General features: G+C 42.1%; 3 protein-coding genes across 5 annotated transcripts; all 3 read left to right on the top strand.

The window, feature by feature from the left end:
- The first annotated feature begins 110 nt into the window (after positions 1-110).
- LOC311033829 (platelet-derived growth factor receptor-like protein) lies at positions 111-5,997 on the top strand. Its single transcript, XM_084041503.1, has 7 exons — positions 111-275; positions 618-784; positions 933-1,075; positions 3,770-3,921; positions 4,319-4,612; positions 5,171-5,310; positions 5,780-5,997. The coding sequence occupies exons 1-7, from the start codon at positions 185-187 to the stop codon at positions 5,993-5,995; spliced, it is 1,203 nt and encodes a 400-aa protein (XP_083897629.1). The 5' UTR covers positions 111-184; the 3' UTR covers positions 5,996-5,997.
- Positions 5,998-7,607: 1,610 nt separating this feature from the next.
- Positions 7,608-14,832, top strand: slu7 (SLU7 homolog, splicing factor). Of its 2 annotated transcripts, none has more exons than XM_084041179.1 (15): positions 7,608-7,744; positions 8,290-8,459; positions 8,985-9,135; positions 9,220-9,300; positions 9,457-9,621; positions 10,200-10,265; positions 10,364-10,495; positions 10,828-10,925; positions 11,000-11,067; positions 11,427-11,566; positions 11,743-11,904; positions 12,529-12,633; positions 12,752-12,829; positions 13,376-13,498; positions 14,359-14,832. In XM_084041179.1, exons 2-15 carry the CDS (start codon positions 8,302-8,304, stop codon positions 14,536-14,538), a joined length of 1,707 nt encoding a protein of 568 aa, XP_083897305.1. In that variant the 5' UTR covers positions 7,608-7,744; positions 8,290-8,301; the 3' UTR covers positions 14,539-14,832. The 2 variants fall into 2 exon arrangements, with proteins under 2 accessions (XP_083897305.1, XP_083897306.1); XM_084041180.1 differs by having other exon boundaries at positions 10,367-10,495.
- Positions 14,833-17,113: 2,281 nt separating this feature from the next.
- c1qtnf2 (C1q and TNF related 2) lies at positions 17,114-19,369 on the top strand. 2 transcript variants are annotated; one of them, XM_084085930.1, is made up of 3 exons: positions 17,114-17,296; positions 17,945-18,205; positions 18,361-19,369. In XM_084085930.1, the coding sequence occupies exons 1-3, from the start codon at positions 17,269-17,271 to the stop codon at positions 19,002-19,004; spliced, it is 933 nt and encodes a 310-aa protein (XP_083942056.1). In that variant the 5' UTR covers positions 17,114-17,268; the 3' UTR covers positions 19,005-19,369. The 2 variants fall into 2 exon arrangements, with proteins under 2 accessions (XP_083942056.1, XP_083942055.1); XM_084085929.1 differs by having other exon boundaries at positions 18,004-18,205.
- Positions 19,370-20,031: the final 662 nt, after the last annotated feature.

Genomic DNA, 20,031 nt, shown 5'->3' on the forward strand with positions numbered 1-20,031 from the left:
TGCCACTCTAGGAGGAATTTTGTGTGAGTCCTTGAAACAGCTGACTACCAACTTTGCGTTCCTCCTCCTCTTTTTCCCTTGTATACTTCTCTCTCTCCACCCGCCTTGTTTCTCCAGTGCGGGTTCTAGTGAAGTCTGTTGAACTACATGAACTAATAATCCATAGGCCGCTATACAAATCCATATGTCAGTCATGCTTTTGGTGAAATTATTTGGGGCAAAGTGGAGGCTGGCATTGAGTGCTCTGTTCATTTGTGCTATAATCCTGGAATTAGGTAAGTGATTTGATTCCGTTGCTTAGTGGTTTGACTGTGCATTCCTAGAGGTACAAAGGGAGGTACAGTAGGCTACATTTTTGTTGGCCTAATGTTGGCCAGACATTGCAATCTCATAGACCAGTAGACAAATGTACCCAATGATAAGCTTCACATATGTCATACTGTACAGTATACATATACAGTGCCCTTGCCTTGATTTATTCTTAAGATGTCAGACCCTTGAGTGGTTATTGCTAGTTTCCGATGGGCATTTTAGACTGAATATTCACTTCAAATACTTGTGTCCCTATAAGAAAAATACAGTATATTACTGTTCTAACCCAATGCACTTAACTCTAGGATATTGTCAGCAACATGCCCAAGACCCTAAGCCCACCCCAGGGAGGAAACCCAAACCCACTACACCCAAACCAGGACCAATTACTGTTAAAGAGCCCAGTGCTGTCACAGTGAAACCCAAGATTAAAGCGACACCTGCAGCTACAAGACAAACGTTTTTGACACAGGTGCGACATCATAGTTTCACTTTCAGCTCAGCACATACATTTAATCACAGGAAAAAACATGTAATGGATTATGCCAAACATGTGCCAATTGCTGTGACTTTGGAAGGGTACCAAACATGTACATTCACATGTTTGATGCATGATACAGGTGCTCAACAGGGGGAAGTTCCATAGGGTGGGTGACACCCTCAGTGTTCGGGCAGGACACACCCTGGAGTTAAGGTGCAAGGGCAAGCCGGTCCAGTGGAGTGTTCCCCCATACCTGGAGGAAGACGATGAAGGGAGGCTAAAGTAAGTAGTGTTCATAGTGTTCATAACAACTGGACTGGATTGATAAATATACATAGATTATCACCCTTGTTATCCAAACTCAGGCAATGACGAATGAAGGGTGATAATTTCACATACTGTACCCCTTATTTATTCATAAAGAAATTTGCTTTTGATCAACACTTTAATTGAATTGATACTGTCAACAAGGACCAAATAGATAGAACAAGGTTTTTTCTGCTGCAGAATACACAGCCGTAAAAACACAGGACAAATCAAAAACACAAATTAAATCAAAACAGGACACTGTGCAAACAAATAAGTAAAACAATACAAAAAAGGACACAATACACAAAAGACATAGGACATTATGGTATCAGAATAAAATGCATAGAACTGCCCCAGCAAGCAAAATGTTCATCCTGCTGGGATGGTGGTAGGAGGTAGCTGGTTGAAAACATGGCTGGTCTCACAATTGCTCAGCCATTCTGTCAAACAACAGTTATTTTCTCCCCTGTTTTTCTGTTTATTTGATCCTGGATAAGTTTCTCCTCTGATTCTACAGAACCGCTCGCAGCAACCATGTTTGGCGTTTGGGTTTCCTCTATGTTTGACATGGGATGACTTCCTCTTCAGCAGTCTCTTGTGCTGACAGTTCAGCACAAGGTGGCACTTTAGTTAGCACTGATTAGCACAAGCTTAAAGGAGAATTCCGGTCATTTTAAGTGTTATGCTTGATGTGTGTCAAATCACTTACCAACGTAGGAATGAAAATCGCGTAACTCCACAGAGCCCCCTATCGACCCCCACCGTTGTCATTATAGGAGGATATAGGATAGCCCAAATTCGCCTATTTTAACCAATGCAAAGTCTGTTTTTTTGCTTCTAGTACTCATTGTTGAGTCCCATGATAATGTAACAGGCGCTAAAACTCCCGACAAGCTAACGGCTAATAACAAACGAGCTAACGCTGGGGCTGCTTATCTCTCTGCATGGCAGCCCCAGGTTGCCAGGTCGGGAGAGAAACCAGCAACCAGCATTAGCTCGTTCTGTTATTAGCCGTTAGCTTGTCGGGAGTTTTAGCGCCTGTTACATTATCATGGGACTCAACAATGAGTACTAGAAGCAAAAAAACAGACTTTGCATTGGTTAAAATAGGCGAATTTGGGCTATCCTATATCCTCCTATAATGACAACGGTGGGGGTCGATAGGGGGCTCTGTGGAGTTACGCGATTTTCATTCCTACGTTGGTAAGTGATTTGACACACATCAAACATAACACTTAAAATGACAGGAATTCTCCTTTAAGCGTATCCTCTCTGTCCTTTTACCACCCACTCAGCCATAGGGTAAATAAAGGCGGGGTGATGTAGATGTACTAGACACATATACACACAGCATGTTACTGAACGACTTGTTCTTCAATTTGTAGAGCTAATGCATCTACCTATGTTAATGAACCCACCTGCTCTGCTGTGCTACGTAATCTTAGGTATAGATTTATGTGTAGGGAATCTTGGTCAGTTCAGTCAGGAACTCTCATGTCATAAGCATATTTAACCATTTATTGCAACAAATGGAATACAGTTAAACTTGGCGTTAATGGCTCTGCTCTTAAGATGTTCCCTAAATTTTGCTAAGCAGCTTGCTAAGCAAAATCAGGGCACGCTATGCAAACCCCCCATAGCAAGACATTGAATCAGATTAACTTGAGTCATGCAAACTTGAACGCACTTTAACATTAAAGCCATAGAACATTGAATTCAGTTTAGAGCCATGCAAACATGAATTTCAGTTAACTTTAGAGCTATGCACGCATGAATTTTAGTTTAACATTCAGTTTAACGTTTGAGTAATGCAAGACTCTGAACTATAAGGTGGAGGCTGGGGTGGTGGAGGCAAGCTTTGCCAGCAGCAACAGCATGTGACAGCAATTGAAATGCAGAGATCCAGCGTAGGAGGGAGACATATTTAAACGGACCGCCTTGTTGAGGGAATGAGGTGTGATTGATGTGTATAGAAAAGCATGGCTGATTGAAAGCAATCAGCAGACTGATAACTGATTACAGCTGAGGCGTATATGACTTCTGTGCCCTGCATGAACCTTCGTGATGCTTCATTAAATGGGTTACATGGCGCCTTTCCGACATGTCGCCTTTCCGACGTTAACGAACCCTATACCTAACCCTCACCCTAACCCTAACCGCACGCGGAAGCCACTAGTCGGAGTGGCGAGATGTCGGGATGGAAGACGGTTACCCATTAAATGACATGATCGCTGTCATAACCAACCCTATATGCAGTTCTGTCCGTTCTGTTCTCCTCTAGACTGTGGAACCATCGGCACACCTGCCTGTATGTTAGAAACTGAACATTGTGGAAGGTTTTCTGTCTATTTATTTTTCTGTACTTTGTTTTCCCCTTGTTTTATTGTGTTGTTTTTATTGTGATATGGACCCCCCCTAGGTCTAGCCTGGTAAACCCCCCCCCAGGCTACCCCCAGGGGTTTACCAGGCTACCCTAGGTCTGAAATAAAGGATTGAATTGAATTGAAAATGACCATGCCTAGTCTTTGCAGGGCTATCCTGGAAGGACTATGGCCAGCAGTATAAAGTCCTGCCGTATGATAATTATTATTATTAATTAATATATATAGCATGGGGCACTCTACCTTAAGTTTGTGGTCTCACTGTGTCTGGTGTCCTGTTCCACAGAACTGTCCAACATGAGAGGTATGGAACACTGACGTTATTCAACAGCACAGGAGCAGACACAGGAGAGTACACCTGTTTCCCTATGTACTGTGAAGACACAGAGTGCAGGAAGGAGTACGACAAAGCTGTCAAGGTCTTCGTTTTCTTTCCGGGTGAGGTGAACGCACAGGGAGGAAGGGGGGCATTCAATGTAAGGGGCATCAGCTTTTTCTTTAACTGTTCTTGCATTAACCAACGGGAGGGAGCATAAACAACAATGTTCTTTATAAGGACCTTACGATTGTGTGCTATAAGAAGGTTGGAGCAATAAAGATATGACATTTTTCGACTCATTCATATTGTTGATGATTAAAGGGGGGTCATTATAAATCTGGGCATTAGGAAAAAAGGGGGTATGAAAAACATGGGCTTCTGCATCGCAGGATGTGTCTACCTCAACATAGTATCTCCCCGCGGGATGAATCATCTTTATTACAGTTCAAGCGTGCAGTTCCCAGAGGAGGGATATCTCATATCTTATCACTAATCGTAACGCCCTGTACCACTTAGACCCACAGGAGCTTTTTGTGCCATCATCCAACTACTATGAGGTCATTCAGCTGCGTACCAACTGGCCGACGGTGCTCCCCTGTCAGGTGACGTCCCCGGACGCTAAGGTGACACTTCACCGCGAGTTTCCCCCAGTAGAGGTGGCAGTGGACGGGGCAGAGATCACCTTCAATGTCAAACGGGGCATTACCATCCACCGGCCTCGCCCACACCATGCTGGGGCCTTGTTCTGCGTGGCCAGCCTGGGCAACCTCAGACAGAGTTCCACCAAGTATATGCTCATCTATGTCAACTGTGAGTTATATCACTTTCACCCACTTTAGGCAGTTTATGCTTCATTTAGATAGTATAGTAGAAAGACAAGAAACTGGGAGCAGAGAGAGGATGAAAGACGCGCAACACAGGTCACTAGATGGAACCGAACCGGGGATATTGCGATTATTTGGTGACATATTATCTGGTCAGCTACCGGCATACCCCAACCTGATTTAAATTTGAAAATCTAATATCACAGTGTTTTTGACTAAATACCTAATTGTGGAGATGAGTATTGGTGCTTTCACAATATATTGACTCAATGAGATGTTTTATAATAATACTCAGTAATGCCTAATAACTAAGTGCTAGAACAGTCGGGTAAGTGACCTCACTTTACTGTAATGCAGCTGTTAAAACCATGAAAAGACAACATTTATGCTATATCACGATATTATGACATCCCAAATCCCAAATGATCTAGCCCCATATTACAATATATAATATTACCAGCCCTAGTTTAAGGTGTTCATTTATATGCTGTTGTTCGGGCTTATTTGGCAACGCCTGTGATCATTGAACTGTTGTTTTCATCAGACCCCACGGCTGCTCCTGCCCCTGTGATCCAGGCGTCATCCACCTCAGTGGTTGAGGGGGAGAACCTGCAGGTCAGCTGCACAGTGACAGGGGAGCAGGGTGTGGTTGTAGACTTAACCTGGGACTACCCTGGACAGCAGGTACTGTACACCAGCATGACTTCTGCACTCTGCTACTTGTCCTGCATGTTCTTTTTTTTACTATTATTGGACGCAATTGTGAACAATAACCAAGTCAGAGAATATAATTATATCCATTTGGCCAATCATACGGTTCACTGCAGCTCAACAGTCAATGAGAGTGTGGTCAGGAGATCTGCATTTAATAAAGGCCTGAAGACGCATTGTCTGTGATGCATCCGACCACATGGATATCTGCTATTTCTGTTTGTTAAAATTAAAAGTTAAATTACTTGTTAACTGTAGGGTCTCTATTCTAGGTATAATAGGCGAACATCCAGTGAAAATATCAGATCTACAAGCTCACAACACGTCACAACTTGAGCTATTTTTGGTATAGAGGGGAAAACGGAGGGGGGCTAAGGATAGACTCCTGGGGGACCTCAGTCAGCTAAATATATAGGGTTTAAGTGTGTTTGATGTCTTGCAGATTGGCAGACCTCCATACACGCAGGACAACGTGTGGCCTGTAGGCGGCGGTGGTGCAGCAAGACAACAGTCTCAGTCTGTGCTCCTGGTGGATGGGGTGAGGGAGGTGGACCAGGGCATCTACACTTGCACCGCACAGAACCTTCAAGGGTCCAAGTCTGTATCCACCACTGTTAAAGTGGTGGCCAAAGCCAAGCCTAAGAAAAAGAAACCATGATCTGAGGAGAGAGAGGGAGAGAGAGAGAGATAAGAGAGAGAGAGAGAGAGAGAGAGAGAGAGAGAGAGAGAGAGAGAGAGAGAGAGAGAGAGAGAGAGAGAGAGAGATGTTTGTAATCTAGGGCAGTGGTTCTCAACCTGTGGGTCGGGTCCCCACATGATTTTTGGGGGGGTCTCAGATGACAGTGAAGTGACAATTTAAGGACTTTTAAGACCTTCTTAATACCTAAAAAAAATTAAAGAGAGAAAAGGAAAAGACCATTAGTGCATCAAAAGTAATCAACAAACTATACTATAAAATCAAATAATATCAGAAAGAGGCACACATTTTGAAAATAGACGATCTACAAGCTCATGTGAACTTGTAGATTGTCTATTTTCACAATATTTATCTGTGGAACCGAGTCAAACGTAATGTAATGCCTCAACTCAGTGCTTATCAGGGTGCCAAGGTACCAGTTCAAATAGGGGGTCCTCAGTTCAATTATTTTGGGGGGTTGAGGCCTGAAGAGGTTGAGAACCTCTGAACTAGGGTACATTGTTTTAAGGCCTCGTGAGGGGCATGACAAAGACAAAGTAGGCCAGATGCACTGGACATTTGACCATTTTACTTTTTATCAGTTGTCTAAATTATATATAAATAGGCCTACATAATCATACAATGTTCTGGTAGCTTTACTTTTGTAGCCAGGCATCAACAATGACAGTACAAGTGTTGGAATAGGTCAGGATATTAAACGTGTATTGAACTTGTATAAATAAATACTTTTATACAAAACATGCTTGCTTTCTTTTATTTTGTGTGTACAACCAGAATCTGGTTAACAGATAATTATTTATTTTTCTATTCTCAGCTGGTCTGCCTGTTGTGTGGCCTAAAGCCACAGTGTACCTAAAGCCATTGACACTTAATTCTGTAGCACACCCAAAACGTAAACAGTCTGAGTTGCACCTTTTCGAATGAAACGTTCTAGCAAACAGGGGAGCGTATCTGTTTCCTGGGTTCTATGTTCCCGGGTTCTATGAGCCAGGCCCTCCAAGGAGGGCAGATAAAATGGGTCTTCATTTGTGTTTTCTGCTTGTATATTAATGTTTTTAATTATTCTCCCCCTCGCCACCAAAGACCAATGTATACTACATGAAAGGAGCAGAGGGAAGAAAGCAATATTACAAGACTTAGGGTGGTGGTCGTGGGTGGGTCATACAGGGTTAAATAGCACACTGTTTGTTATGGGTGTGGCAGACAGCAACACATGTGGGAACTGTGGTGACATAGAAAATGTATAGAGCACATTTTATTAAAAAGAGCACAATTAATGATGTGATAAAGTTTGTGAAGCAGGACGGGAATGGGATGTTATGGGGAATTCTTGAAGCAGAGGGTAAGGGAGTAGGAATGGTTAGGAAGGCACTGTTTAAAATTGTACATGACACAAGGTTGAGTAGCAGAATATAAGCTAGAAGTCACTGGGGTAAATGACATGATGATGCACACTCTTGTACAGTAGGTGGCGGTATGCACCTTTACGTCAATAAACTGAGAGAAGAAGAATTACTTACTCCGGTCCAGTAGGTGGCAGTATGCACCTTTACGATTGGCAAACTCGCTAAGTAAAATGGCGTGTGCTATGTTGTTCGTGTAAACAGTTAGGTTAGCAGCTTGAGGCTGAGAGGGAGACTATTAACTGTTCTAGTAGCGCTAAGAAGAAGATAGTGAAACAAGTGGCAGCGTTTCCATCTGTGGATCAAGGTAAACAACAAGACGACGTGTTCGAGTTTAACGTTAAATAGCTGTATGGTATTTATAGACATTAAACAAACCAAACAAGATCCATGCTAAGCTAACGTTAGCCGCTCTGGCTAATGACGTAGGTTACTCATAACGAGTGGTGGTGATAGAATGAAAACCATCAATGTATTGGTGTTTATTTAGCAGCTAGCTCTATTTGTGTTGTAAATAAGCATAATTAAAATAAACGTAGAAATGTACTCCTTTGTTTGGCGGTGTCGCTTGCCGACCAGAACTGTTCTACGATTAGCTATTGTCAGCAAACTGCATGGTCGTGCGATGTAATTAAGTATACAGAAAACATGTGAAATGGGACTTTCTGCTTAAAGGGTACTTTAAGTACATTTTGATACCAATACCTTTGTACTTCTACACATGTACATTTCTAATTCCGGACTTTTACTTGGAATACTATTTCTATATTGAAGTATTGATACTTTTACTTAAGTAAAACATGTGAGTACTTTTTCCACCACTGAGTTTAACACAAGTAACTGTCTTCTTAGGTTGCAGTCGTCATGGCAGAGGAAGCGGCGACTTCGGGCCCCTCTGATGGCATCGTGGGCCTGAATGATGAACCCAAGAAGATGACCAGAGAGGACTGGAGGAAGAAGAAGGAACTCGAGGAACAGAGAAAACTTGGAAATGCTCCCGCTGAGGTCGACGAGGAGGGGAAGTAAGTGCTATGAGACTCGGTGTTCCCATGGTCTTTCGGTAGGCACCTGGTACTGCTGGCAGCCCAGTCAGACTTTATTAGGGTCTAATCTGACATTGTTGATGTACAAAGCAGACAGACCACATTAACTGCTGCACCATGGCAGTTTACAACTTTTCACACAACACACACACACACACACACACACACACACACACACACACACACACACATCGATGGACAAGTGAATTAACAACAAACTCAGCCCTGCATGCGTCATCCGTTTGGTGTCTCTTTGCGATGCGTTACCTGCTTGTACAGTACCCATGGGTACTCTGACAGCAGGTACAATGAGTATTGCATTGCCGGGTGGAGCATGGATTCCCTTGCATCGTTCCCGACTTGCGTGTTCCCCCAGTAGTAATTTTGACCCACCCAAAAATTATGATTTCAAAATGTTAAGTATTCATATTTTACCTCAGATTTCAAGTCTAGTGTTCTGCTGCAATGTTACTGAAAACACGTGTTTCCTGTTCTATTTTCCAGGGATATTAACCCTCACATTCCACAGTATATCAGTTCAGTGCCGTGGTATATCGACCCTTCCAAACGGCCCACTCTAAAGCATCAGAGGCCACAAGAAGAAGAAGAACAGTTTTCCACCATTGGAGAGTGGTACAAGAGAGGGGTGCAGGAGGTAACTTTGCACACAGCGACACAGCTAGATAATCCAGTGGTGTATTTGAATAGCATTTGACCTTGAGTTCTTGCCTTTCAACAGAAACCAGTCAGCACAAAATTCCGGAAGGGTTCGTGTGAAAACTGCGGTGCAATGACTCACAAGAAGAAAGACTGTTTAGAGGTAAAATGTTGAAACAATTAAAACAATCTTTATCAAATGCATCTCCACACTTAAAACAGAGTTGACCAGTTGTACTAAGACATATAACTTTAATTGAACTGTATCAAATAGTGGAAAAAAAATGTCACCACCAATTTTTGCATTTGTCTCCATCAGAGGCCCAGAAAAGTGGGAGCAAAGTTCACAGGTATAGGAATGGCTCCAGACGAGCACTCTCAGATCACATTGGACTTGGACTACGATGGGAAGAGGGATCGCTGGAACGGATACGACCCTGAAGACCATGAACGCATTGTGGAAGAGTACGCCAAAGTAGATTTGGTAAGCAAAAGCGGCATGGGAAAGACAAGACACAAGCCCTTGCAGAGGCACAGCCAGAAACATTTTGCTGCTCATAAATGTTCAATAGTAATGAGCGGGTGGCTCTTAAAGGAGCCATTGTGGGTGTTTTTGTAACTTGTGTATTAATGGAACCAAATCCATTTGCTTGCCTGCATTTTCTATTATAAATATCAATATTCAAGGCCGAAAATGTATGCTTTTATTTGTAAGATTCTTTATTTCCACTTTGAAAATTGCACTTTAATTAAAGTTTGGGGTTACCAAAAAAATCTGTCTTAAAATGGGGTGATGGTTCAAAAAAGTTTGAGAATCACTGATATAGAGTGTAACCCGTCAATATACAGTTCCATCTAGTAGACCGTTTAAATCATGTTTTCGCTTAAAGACAATTGCAACATTAGGTGACCTGAAACTAAATTTATCGTTTTTATCAAGCGTAACGCTTGATAAATGTGACTAAAGAATAATTGATCATCTTTCAATCATATACAGTACATCCCTAGTTGGATGCTCTTTTCAGATTGGGTACATGGCTGACATTTTGTGTCTTGTTTCAGGCCAAAAGGACATTGAAGGCCCAGAAGTTGCAGGATGAGTTGGCCTCAGGGAAACTGGACCAAGCTGTAAGTCTTTACTCTGGAATGGCTCTAATGAATTTTTATTACATCACCTGTGGATGTGGCGAATCGATTTGGATTTATTTCTCTTCCTCCTTGTGCAGGAGCGGGAACACAACAGTGAGGATGAGGATGAAGATAAATATGCTGATGACATCGACATGCCCGGTCAGAACTTTGACTCCAAGAGACGTATCACAGTCAGAAATCTGCGTATCAGAGAAGACATTGCTAAGGTAAGAAGGCGTTTATGCCATAGTTTTATGTAGTCTTAATATTGTTATCTAAATGAGAACATAAAAACTATATTTTGGCCCATTTTCGTAGAAGAGGAAAATCTGGACACTTTAAGTTTGTTATTTAGTCTCTCTAATGGGTATTCACTGGTGCAGGCATTCAGCCTGGAGATACAGTATGGTAAACAAGCTTGTTGTATGTTTGACCTATTATGTACTGTTTAATAATATTCAAGCTGCCCACAGTTTTAAAGAGATAGAAAGAACAGTCTTGATAATGCAGAGATGACCACTAGTCCTAAAGTAAACCTGTGGTGTCTTTTGTCTTCTAGTACCTGAGGAACCTGGATCCCAATTCTGCCTATTATGATCCCAAGACCCGAGCTATGAGGGAGAACCCTTATTCTAACACTGGCATGGCAGATGATGAGTAAGTTGCTGTTACTGCCAAACATCTTCAAAGAAAAAGTATTTGTTTTTATCCTAACCGTTTACCTTTGCCAGGGTGGGCTTTGCTGGAGACAACTTTGTGCGCTACTCTGGGGACACGATTACCATGGCTCAGACACAATGTAAGTCTACTCTGCAAGATTACTTTCACCTCTCTCCTTCACATGTTGGTGTGGCTGTTTTACAGATGTTCCTAATATTTTCCCAATTAGGCTTACATGATTTTTGTTTTTGTTCTTTATTTTCTCCAGTTGATATTTGTTGACATGTTATATCATTGTCAGGGTTACTCAAAGATTGTTTTGTAATAATATAATTATTATAGTAATATACATAAATACAATAATATATGCGTTTGTGTCTTGGATAGAACATCACACAAGTTCTGTTCAGACCAAAACGATTCGGACTTGGCAATAGATCACAGTCACATAAATTATTTTCCCGACCATAATGGCTGCCTCTTCCTCCTGTGTGTTAGTGTTTGCCTGGGAGGCGTATGAGAAAGGGTCTGAGGTGCATCTGCAAGCCGACCCCACCAAGCTGGAACTGCTGCACCAGTCCTTTAAAGTTAAAAAGGAGGATTTCAAAGAAAAACAGAAGGAAACCATCTTGGAAAGGGTACGCCTTACTTCAGTTCCTCAGACAATATAGTCACACATACTCACAGCCAGGCCCATTGTGCAATTGTTCCCTTTCATCATCAGTTGTTTGAAAAATGCAGGTGTGTAACCTAATCATCCTTTTTAGACCCAGTCCTGTCGTACTGATATGATGTTTCTGTGTATGTTGACCAGTATGGAGGTGAGGAGCATTTGGACGCGCCTCCTCGGGAGCTGCTGTTGGCCCAGACAGAGGATTACGTGGAGTACTCTCGCCACGGCGCCGTGCTGAAAGGACAGGAGAAGGCTGTGGCTCGCTCCAAATACGAGGAGGATGTCCTCATCAACAACCACTCGGTACACGGTTCCTTCACTACAGTGTGGCTTGATAGCATTTATTTCTGCTTATTTGTACACATGCTCTCTGTAGTACTGGCACGGGCATCATATCTGCTGCTGGTGTTTGAAGTCATTGCCTGTGTCTCATTACACAACCGTTATTTCCAGTCAAAAGTTATTCCATGACTGCTCATATACAGCACAACCTTACTGTAAAATATCACTAGCTAGGTAACGTTAGCCTGTTGTATATAAAAGATGCTTGTATTGATTGATTGAATACTTTATTAACAGAGTTTACAAAAAGTACAGAGGTTCAGTATACGATAATGCTAAAAAGATAACACAGAAAGCCCTGATGGCTTGTTTCCATTGTGGTCATATGTATTCAATTCATCAAGACATAGTATCACGTATCGTTATAGAAACACATACAATACTATACAAGAAATCATCAATACTAGGAGCAGTAAAAGTATATTTTAAAAAAACACAGTTGGGTCATTTCTTTTGGCAAGCTAGAAATCTTGTCTAGTCTAGTTGCAAATTGTAGACAGGTGCTCTTTTATGCTGGTTTTGAAGGAGGGGAGGGAATCTCATACTTGGCAATGAAGTTATTCTCTGATTTAATTGCGTCTGCAGTACATTTGGGGTTCGTTCTGGAGGGATGGCTGTTGGGGATTCAAGTGCTGCCACTCACTGGTCAAACTGAGTTACTGCACAGGAGAGGCGGGGATCAGAACAATGGTGAGTTGATTTACATAACATGAAACAATATATTCTGGTCCATTTAATAGAGCAATACATGATGCACCTTCGTTTGTCATGTTTACTTAATATTTCATCATTAATAATCTGTCTATAGAGCACCTCGGCTTGTGTTCCATTCGAGGAGGGAATGGAGGAACCAGAGGAGGAAGAACAGCCAAAGACTCTGCTGCAGGTAAGCGACACTTCTGAAGAGGAGACATCTCCTTTGGTCAGATGACAGGAGACATCTGGTCTGGTCAGATGAAATGAGATGAGACGTCTGGTCTGTTGGGATCAAATGAGATGAGACATCTCGTCTGGACAGATAAGATCTTATTAGACATCTGGTCTGGTGGTCAGATGAGATCATCTAGTCGGATGAGATCAGATGACACATCTCACCTTGGCAGCAACAACATGGGTAGAAAAATACTGGCGACAAATCCAAAACTACTCTGCGATTTACTGAGGTTTGATTTTAAAGTACAACAGCTAAAGTCAGTCAGCTTAATACCTCAACCTGAAATGACCAGAAAAGCTGGGATACATACCATATGTCATAAAAGAAGAAAACATGGGGATGCACAACAAGTGCATAATTACTTGTTTTTCCTTTAAACTCCTAAAGCAGCAGCTTCCTTCATTCGTGTTTTTATCCTCTGAGGCAGTCGTCCATCTTTGATTAAATATTTCCTGATGACGTCATCAATATAACAGTCAAATGTGTTCTGATCACCAGATGCATCTAGAGAAGATGAAAGACAAGAAGAAGAAGAAAAAGAGCAAGAAGAACAAGAAGAAACACAACTCAGACAGCAGCGACTCTGAGGATGAAGAGAAGAAGAAAGAGAAGCTAAAGAAGGTAATTTTGTGTGTTTGTGTGTATTTTTGCTAGAGCAGGGTGATGTTGAAATGGTATGGTATGTGGATATCAAAAGGCACTGTACATTGTGACGGCTTATGTTTTGCCTCTGCAGAGTGCAGAATTCTCTATCTGCAACTTACCAACACTTAAAATATAAGTTGTTTTTATTCATATTTTGGGGCCATACGCTCTTATAAACTTTGTGTTGGCAAATGTTTTACCAGCTGAGCTTACAACATTCACATCTTTTAACTCAATATCCACACGTTTTATGTTTTCCCAAAAGGTTGAAAGTTATAAATACAATTTGTGTGAATGCGTATGGTATAAACTTCCTGCTACTGTAGATCCCCATGTTGTATGAACCTAAACTGTTGCCATGGATGTGACTTTCCTGTTTTGGCTGTGTCTGCATTATTGCGCTGACAGTGTGCAAGTTTGACAAATGACAGCCATAACTGGCAAACACATCCCTCTTCCTTTTTATTTAGAAATCCATGTAGAATGGATAGTTGACACAGGCTGAGATGGTGGCAATAAAATCCAATGCGGCGTGTTGTCCTCTCTCAGTCTGTCGGCGCCAGTTATACCGGTTCAGCATTTCAGTCCTGCTGCTGCTGAAACAACGTTTACTGCCCTCAAACTAGAGGCCCTCTTTTGTTTATATCTGTTTATTTACTGGAATAAATCTTGTGAATAACATGGATTAAACGGAAATGGAGATATCATAGAGTTGTGTTATTGGTGAATTATTTAACATCAACAGCATTGAAGGATACAATAACAATGTTTTCTGTGATCTGTCTGTCATATTAGCAAACTCTCAAGATGTTTGTCTCATTCTCTCTGTCTCCCAGGCCCTCAGTGCAGAGGACAAGAGGGTAAAGGAGGTGGAGGCCCTCATGAAGGTGGATGAGAGGAAGAGACCCTACAACAGCCTTCACGAGGTGAAGGAACCCACCGAGGAGGAGCTAGAGGCGTTCAGAATGAAACGCAGCCGGGAAGACGACCCCATGGCCTCCTTCCTGAGCCAGTGACCTGGCCTTCTGCATCCACTTCCTGTATTCTTTTCCTTCATCCGCTCTTAGAGCTGTTGATTCTCAGATGATGATTTCCTTCCCACCGCACCCAGTCGAACTCTCAATCTGTCAGTAGGATTCTGACCGGTGGTTTTGACCCGACTTTTAAATAAACAGCTTGTTTTGTAGCTGTGACATCACATATACTTTCATATGAAAAGTGAGCTGCATGTTTTTTTTGTTTTTACTTAACTAGGTCTCCCATGAAAATGTAAATATTGAATACCTTTCCATTAAAAAGCAGACTCAAGACACAGCATCCATCTCTTAAACATCTACTCTTAAGTGGAATAAAACATTTGTATTTTTCAATTATTTGTGTGCAGTGTAATCCAGTGGATTATGCTGTGAGTGCTGTTGCCTCATAGCAAGAAGGTACTGGGTTTGAAGCCGACTGCGGCCTTTTTGTGTGGAGGCTGGATGTTCTCCCTGTGTTAAGTTGGATGTCCTCAAGGTGCTCTATTTCAGTGTTTCTCAACCTATTTGGAGTACTGGACCACTATATTACAAACAATCCCCACCCCATTTCTCCACAACAATATGTATTGATCTAGTAGTATATAACAAGGCATAACACAGCACTTTCTATTTAATTTGAATGAATAATACATAATTAACACGAATGATCTTAACATTGTAATGCATGTAAGCTTGTATATTAGCTGTTTTCGGTGCGTGACACAACTAAATGTGCCTTTTTTTTAGGGACTTGTGAAATATAAATTAATTAAAAAAATGTTTTTCCCATGGCTCACCTGTAATTATGCCATGTACCCTTAGTAGTCCGTGGACCACTGGTTGAGAAACAGTGCTGTAGTTTCCTCAAGGGGAGATGGCGTGAACCTGGAGGGAGAGGTTGTCTGTGATGCTTGGCAATGCATAATTGGGCAGAAAATTTGGGAGAAGCCCGTATGGCACCGACCAACTTCAATCTCGGCGTCTGCATCGCCGGCGACCTGAGGGAGCGATGAGCCAAGGGGGAAGTCGGATCAGCAGATCTCCCAGAAATATTGATTAAACTCTAGATGGGCATAAAAGGGACATGGGCAGATAGAGAAATCTCAATATATGGGCATAAAAGAGACACGGACAGACAGAAATCTCCATATTTGCGCATAAAAGTGACAGACAGACAGACGGGTACTCTGACATTGGGTACATCGGGTATTGCATAACTGGGTGGGGTATTTACTCCTGACATATATCGTTCCCGAGTTGGCCAATATGGCGATTTGTCCCCCCACCCTCGATACCCCCCACCCTTTCTCAATACAGGCCCCTGCCGTCCCAATCCAAACTTCATCCTCAGACCCCCCTCCCCATGTTGTAATCCAAGAGATTGTGTTGCCATGGAATTTGTATTTAGTAACTGACAACATTTCAATCTGACCCACCCAGCTTGTCCACCAGCAGCCCAGACAGATTAATGTCCTGGCCACTCAGGACCCTTGTATATGGAGTGTTTGGAAGTAAAATGGTGTTTAACATAAACCAAAATCACTGTGAAAACACAGGAAATGCTAACATACTGTAAGAGAAAATGTTATTTATGCTTAAGGGAGAATTTGGCAGAACAAAGACAGGTACAGAAGGTAAACAGATTACAAAGAGATGCCAATGGAGTCTAGAGACTATAGATGAGTATATAAACAATAAGTGCATCGGTTTACATAAGCTACAATTAACTTGAGATCACATCACACAAATAAAGTGCTGAATATCTGATAATCTGAATCAATATTTTACGAAAGTGCAGTTGCCAGCTTCTCCAGTAAAATGAGCCAAACAAACAAGTCACAAATTAAACTAGGTGTGAATCGATTGCTTGTAACTTTTATTCATTTACTTTAGGAGGGGGAGCACACATCATTTCATGGGTATGTATCTCTCCACTTGGTGCCTGCTGTCTCATTAATGAAACCCACACAAAGAAACCCATTTCTACAGTTTGTCTATGTTTGCATGTGTTTAATGTTTAAAGTTCCAGCTGAATGCTGTGGATTGTTTTTTAATGCAAAAGCACTGCCTCGCCCGACAGCTGGGGCGCTTTTATTGGTCTTGGCTCTGCATCTCAGAATTGATCAGACACACATCTGGTAAAACCCCCATAAAGAATTTTCACCCCAATCAGCTATTTGAGGCATAAAGAAAACAAACAACTGAACGTTTATTATCCCTCTATGGAAATTCTGTTTGTTTCTTAGGTTTAGGCCTATTTACCAATGCTCAACTTATTAAATCAACACGTTAACATAAAATGTAGCATCATTTTATGTTACCGTATCCATCATGTACGTTTTTTATACATCAATTATAACAAAAAACATCAAGATATGATTACATCTTATGTTTTTCATCTCATAATTGGCTGGTTAATATCCTATATTTCTCATATACGGTGAGATTGGGAACGAATGATTATGTGTCAGCCTCAGTTGTGCAATACTGTTGCACTGGGTTGAGTGTAATGTAATTACATCATTGTGAAAGCATTCCTTGGCAGCCAGCGTGTGTTCGCCTAAACAAGGGCGGATGTTATGGATCGTGTGATTCAGCGCAAACCAGATTTCTACTTCTATTTATGCTTCACTACTCACGAGTGCTTTGTGGTCTGAATATTGGAAAATCATGTAGGCAACTTTTTTTGTGTGCTCCCATGTGGAAAAAGAAGCTGTATAGTTGTGAAGAATGCCCACAGGCTATAACTTATCAGCTGGTGAGTACCTTGTTCGTTTCAAATCTCCTGCATGTTCTCTTCACAAGAAGAACAAGCTGTCAGCTGCATTCTATTACGCCTGCTACAATCTGATGCATACTATACATTATCTATAAAGTAATCTGTGTAGAATGGAGTCATAGTGTGAAACTAATCATGCTATTTAGATGACGACTCAGTTGGCTGTTTATATGTTATCTACAAGGCATCCTTTTGTGTGTGTTGTGTTTTTAGGCTATGTGTGTAGCCACCTTATAGACTCACTCACTGTTACTTACTTACTTACACTATAGCCCAACTTTGGGCATATAGGCCATGAACAAGAACTCTCCAGGCATCCCGGTCCTGGGCCAATTTCTCCAGCTGTCCCCATGTGTGGCCACACTCTTCGCAAACCTGCATCTAATATCACAATATACACCCTGTTCTGGAACCCACAGGGGAGAAGGAAGAGGGGCAGACCGAGAAACACCTGGCGGCGTAACCTGTATGCAGATTTGAAGAGATCTGGCCACACATGGGGACAGCTGGTCACTGCCTGTATCATGAACATATTCATACATATTTTGTAAACAGACGTTGTTCCAGTCCAGAGATACTGGCAAAGACTAATACGGGTACCCTTCATCTCCTCTTGTCTCCAATAAGGGTCCATCATGCTCCACACATGCCTGCTGTTCTGTTTGCTGTCCATCACCTCCTCCCAGTCGACGAGGTACTCCTCCGTCAATAAAGCACGCAACATCACGATCCACTCATCCCAGCTTGTCTGCAGTCTGCCGGGACCACAGGGGCCACCAGGAAACCCTGGAGTTCCAGGATCTCCCGGCACCATGGGCCCCATGGGGGCCCCGGGGATGGACGGCCTGGATGGAAAGGATGGCGAGAAAGCAGAAAAAGGAGACCACGGTACATACGTAACTGGATTCTTGCTTTGGTGGTTACACCAATGTTATGTTAAGGAAGCTACTTCATGTCAAGGGCAGATGTATTGTTTTTGTTTGTTGTTATATACAGTAGTTGTTTTTTACTGTAGCATACTGTTGTTGTGTCTCTGTCCTCAGGTGAGCCGGGGAGGCCTGGGAACCAGGGCAAGCCAGGTGTTGAGGGACGTGAGGGGGTTATTGGCAAAGCTGGACCCCGGGGTTTAAAGGGGCCGCATGGGGCCCCAGGCGTATCCGGAATTGGGGGCAAGAAGGGAGAGGCAGGCGACAGGGGCGAGCAAGGCGCTCCGGGGGGCTGTAACTGTGGTAACAGTGCCCGCTCAGCCTTTTCAGTGGCGATAACGAAGAGTTACCCCAAAGAACGTCTGCCCATTCGGTTCACCCGCATCCTGCTGAACGAAGGGAGCCACTACAACTCCAGCACTGGGAAGTTTGTCTGTGAATTTCCCGGGGTGTATTACTTCACCTATGATGTCACACTGGCTAACAAGCACCTGGCCATCGGGCTGGTCCACAACGGGCAGTACAAGATCAAGACGTTTGATGGCAACACAGGGAACCAGGATGTGTCGTCCGGTTCCACCCTTCTCCGCCTGCAGCGTGGAGATCAGGTCTGGCTTCAGATCTTCTACTCGGAACAGAATGGGCTTTTCTTCGACCCGTTCTGGACAGACAGCACCTTCACTGGTTTCCTTCTCTATGCCGATCAGGACTATCTCGATGAGGCAGACAGAAAAGCGAATACTAAAGCTACCAGTGAGTGACTTTAAGTTCAAAATGTAGTTTAGTTGGGCGTAGACTAGAGGTAACACTCACTCGCCCACCACCACCAGAGGATGGGATTGGGAATTGGCATCAACAGTTGGGGAGAAAATTGTTAATAAATTAATTAAACATAGCTTTCTTTCTTTCTTTTAAAAAAAATATGAAATGTATAGTATACATTTTCAAACTGATGTGTCCAGCATAACTGTGTGTAACAAGTTCTGACACCAGGTGGCAGTCAGCTATCATCTGTGTTGTGTTCTGGTCTTTGGAATTGAATGAATGAATAAAAAGGTGTAATATTGGTTTTGCAGAATAATGTTCTCCTGAGAATATAAAATTACATGTTTGTACACATTTTGTACACACATGTTTGTAGACAAGTGATCATTTTTTGTTTTTGTTTTTGAGCCTTTTTTTTGTTATCAATTGTTTTTATTATCATATCAGCAATACAATCATGTTTGAATGGATACATTTTCAACAAAAACAAGATACAAACACATACACAACTTAAAAACAACACAGAAGGTTAATTAAATAATAATAAAAATAATAATAATAAACGCAAAAATGCAAGGGCCAAACACTGTGCCTATACCTGTGCAAGGTCACAACACTTTGTACAACACTTAAACCAAGCCTTTAAGCTTATCTGCGAAGTTAGACCACATATCAATGTTCCTTTCACTTGCTCCATGTATCCTCGCCGTTGACAGTTCTAAATAAACAATATCTAATACATGTTAAATATATTGCAATAGCAATGATTGCTATCAAGTGTTTGTTTAGCAACAGGGGTCTCCAGCTCTAAACTGAAAAAAAAATCTGATTCGGCTACACCAATTTGATCTATCAGGAGAGAAACTGGCTCAGACAGGTTAGCAGGATAAAGAAGTGAAATTTGAAGTGATGAAACAAACTAACAACAATAAAAGATCTGATAAAATTGTAACTGGAACAGTATAAAATTTAAACTGAATTATCTTTGCCGGGTTCTCTCTCCAGATTGGATAAAATTGGTAT

This window comes from Gymnoscopelus microlampas, assembly GCF_963454915.1.
Source record: "Gymnoscopelus microlampas genome assembly, chromosome: 18".
NCBI lineage: Eukaryota > Metazoa > Chordata > Actinopteri > Myctophiformes > Myctophidae > Gymnoscopelus > Gymnoscopelus microlampas.

Coding starts and splice junctions, on each gene's coding strand:
- LOC311033829 (XM_084041503.1), top strand. CDS start 185: ATGTCAGTCATGCTTTTGGTGAAATTATTTGGGGCAAAGTGGAGGCTG. Junction 276..617: donor TGCTATAATCCTGGAATTAG/GTAAGTGATTTG, acceptor ACTTAACTCTAG/GATATTGTCAGCAACATGCC. Junction 3,922..4,318: donor GGTCTTCGTTTTCTTTCCGG/GTGAGGTGAACG, acceptor TGTACCACTTAG/ACCCACAGGAGCTTTTTGTG.
- slu7 (XM_084041179.1), top strand. CDS start 8,302: ATGGCAGAGGAAGCGGCGACTTCGGGCCCCTCTGATGGCATCGTGGGC. Junction 9,136..9,219: donor ACAAGAGAGGGGTGCAGGAG/GTAACTTTGCAC, acceptor GCCTTTCAACAG/AAACCAGTCAGCACAAAATT. Junction 11,567..11,742: donor AGGAAACCATCTTGGAAAGG/GTACGCCTTACT, acceptor TATGTTGACCAG/TATGGAGGTGAGGAGCATTT.
- c1qtnf2 (XM_084085929.1), top strand. CDS start 17,162: ATGCTTCACTACTCACGAGTGCTTTGTGGTCTGAATATTGGAAAATCA. Junction 17,297..18,003: donor AGGCTATAACTTATCAGCTG/GTGAGTACCTTG, acceptor ACCTCCTCCCAG/TCGACGAGGTACTCCTCCGT. Junction 18,206..18,360: donor AGCAGAAAAAGGAGACCACG/GTACATACGTAA, acceptor CTCTGTCCTCAG/GTGAGCCGGGGAGGCCTGGG.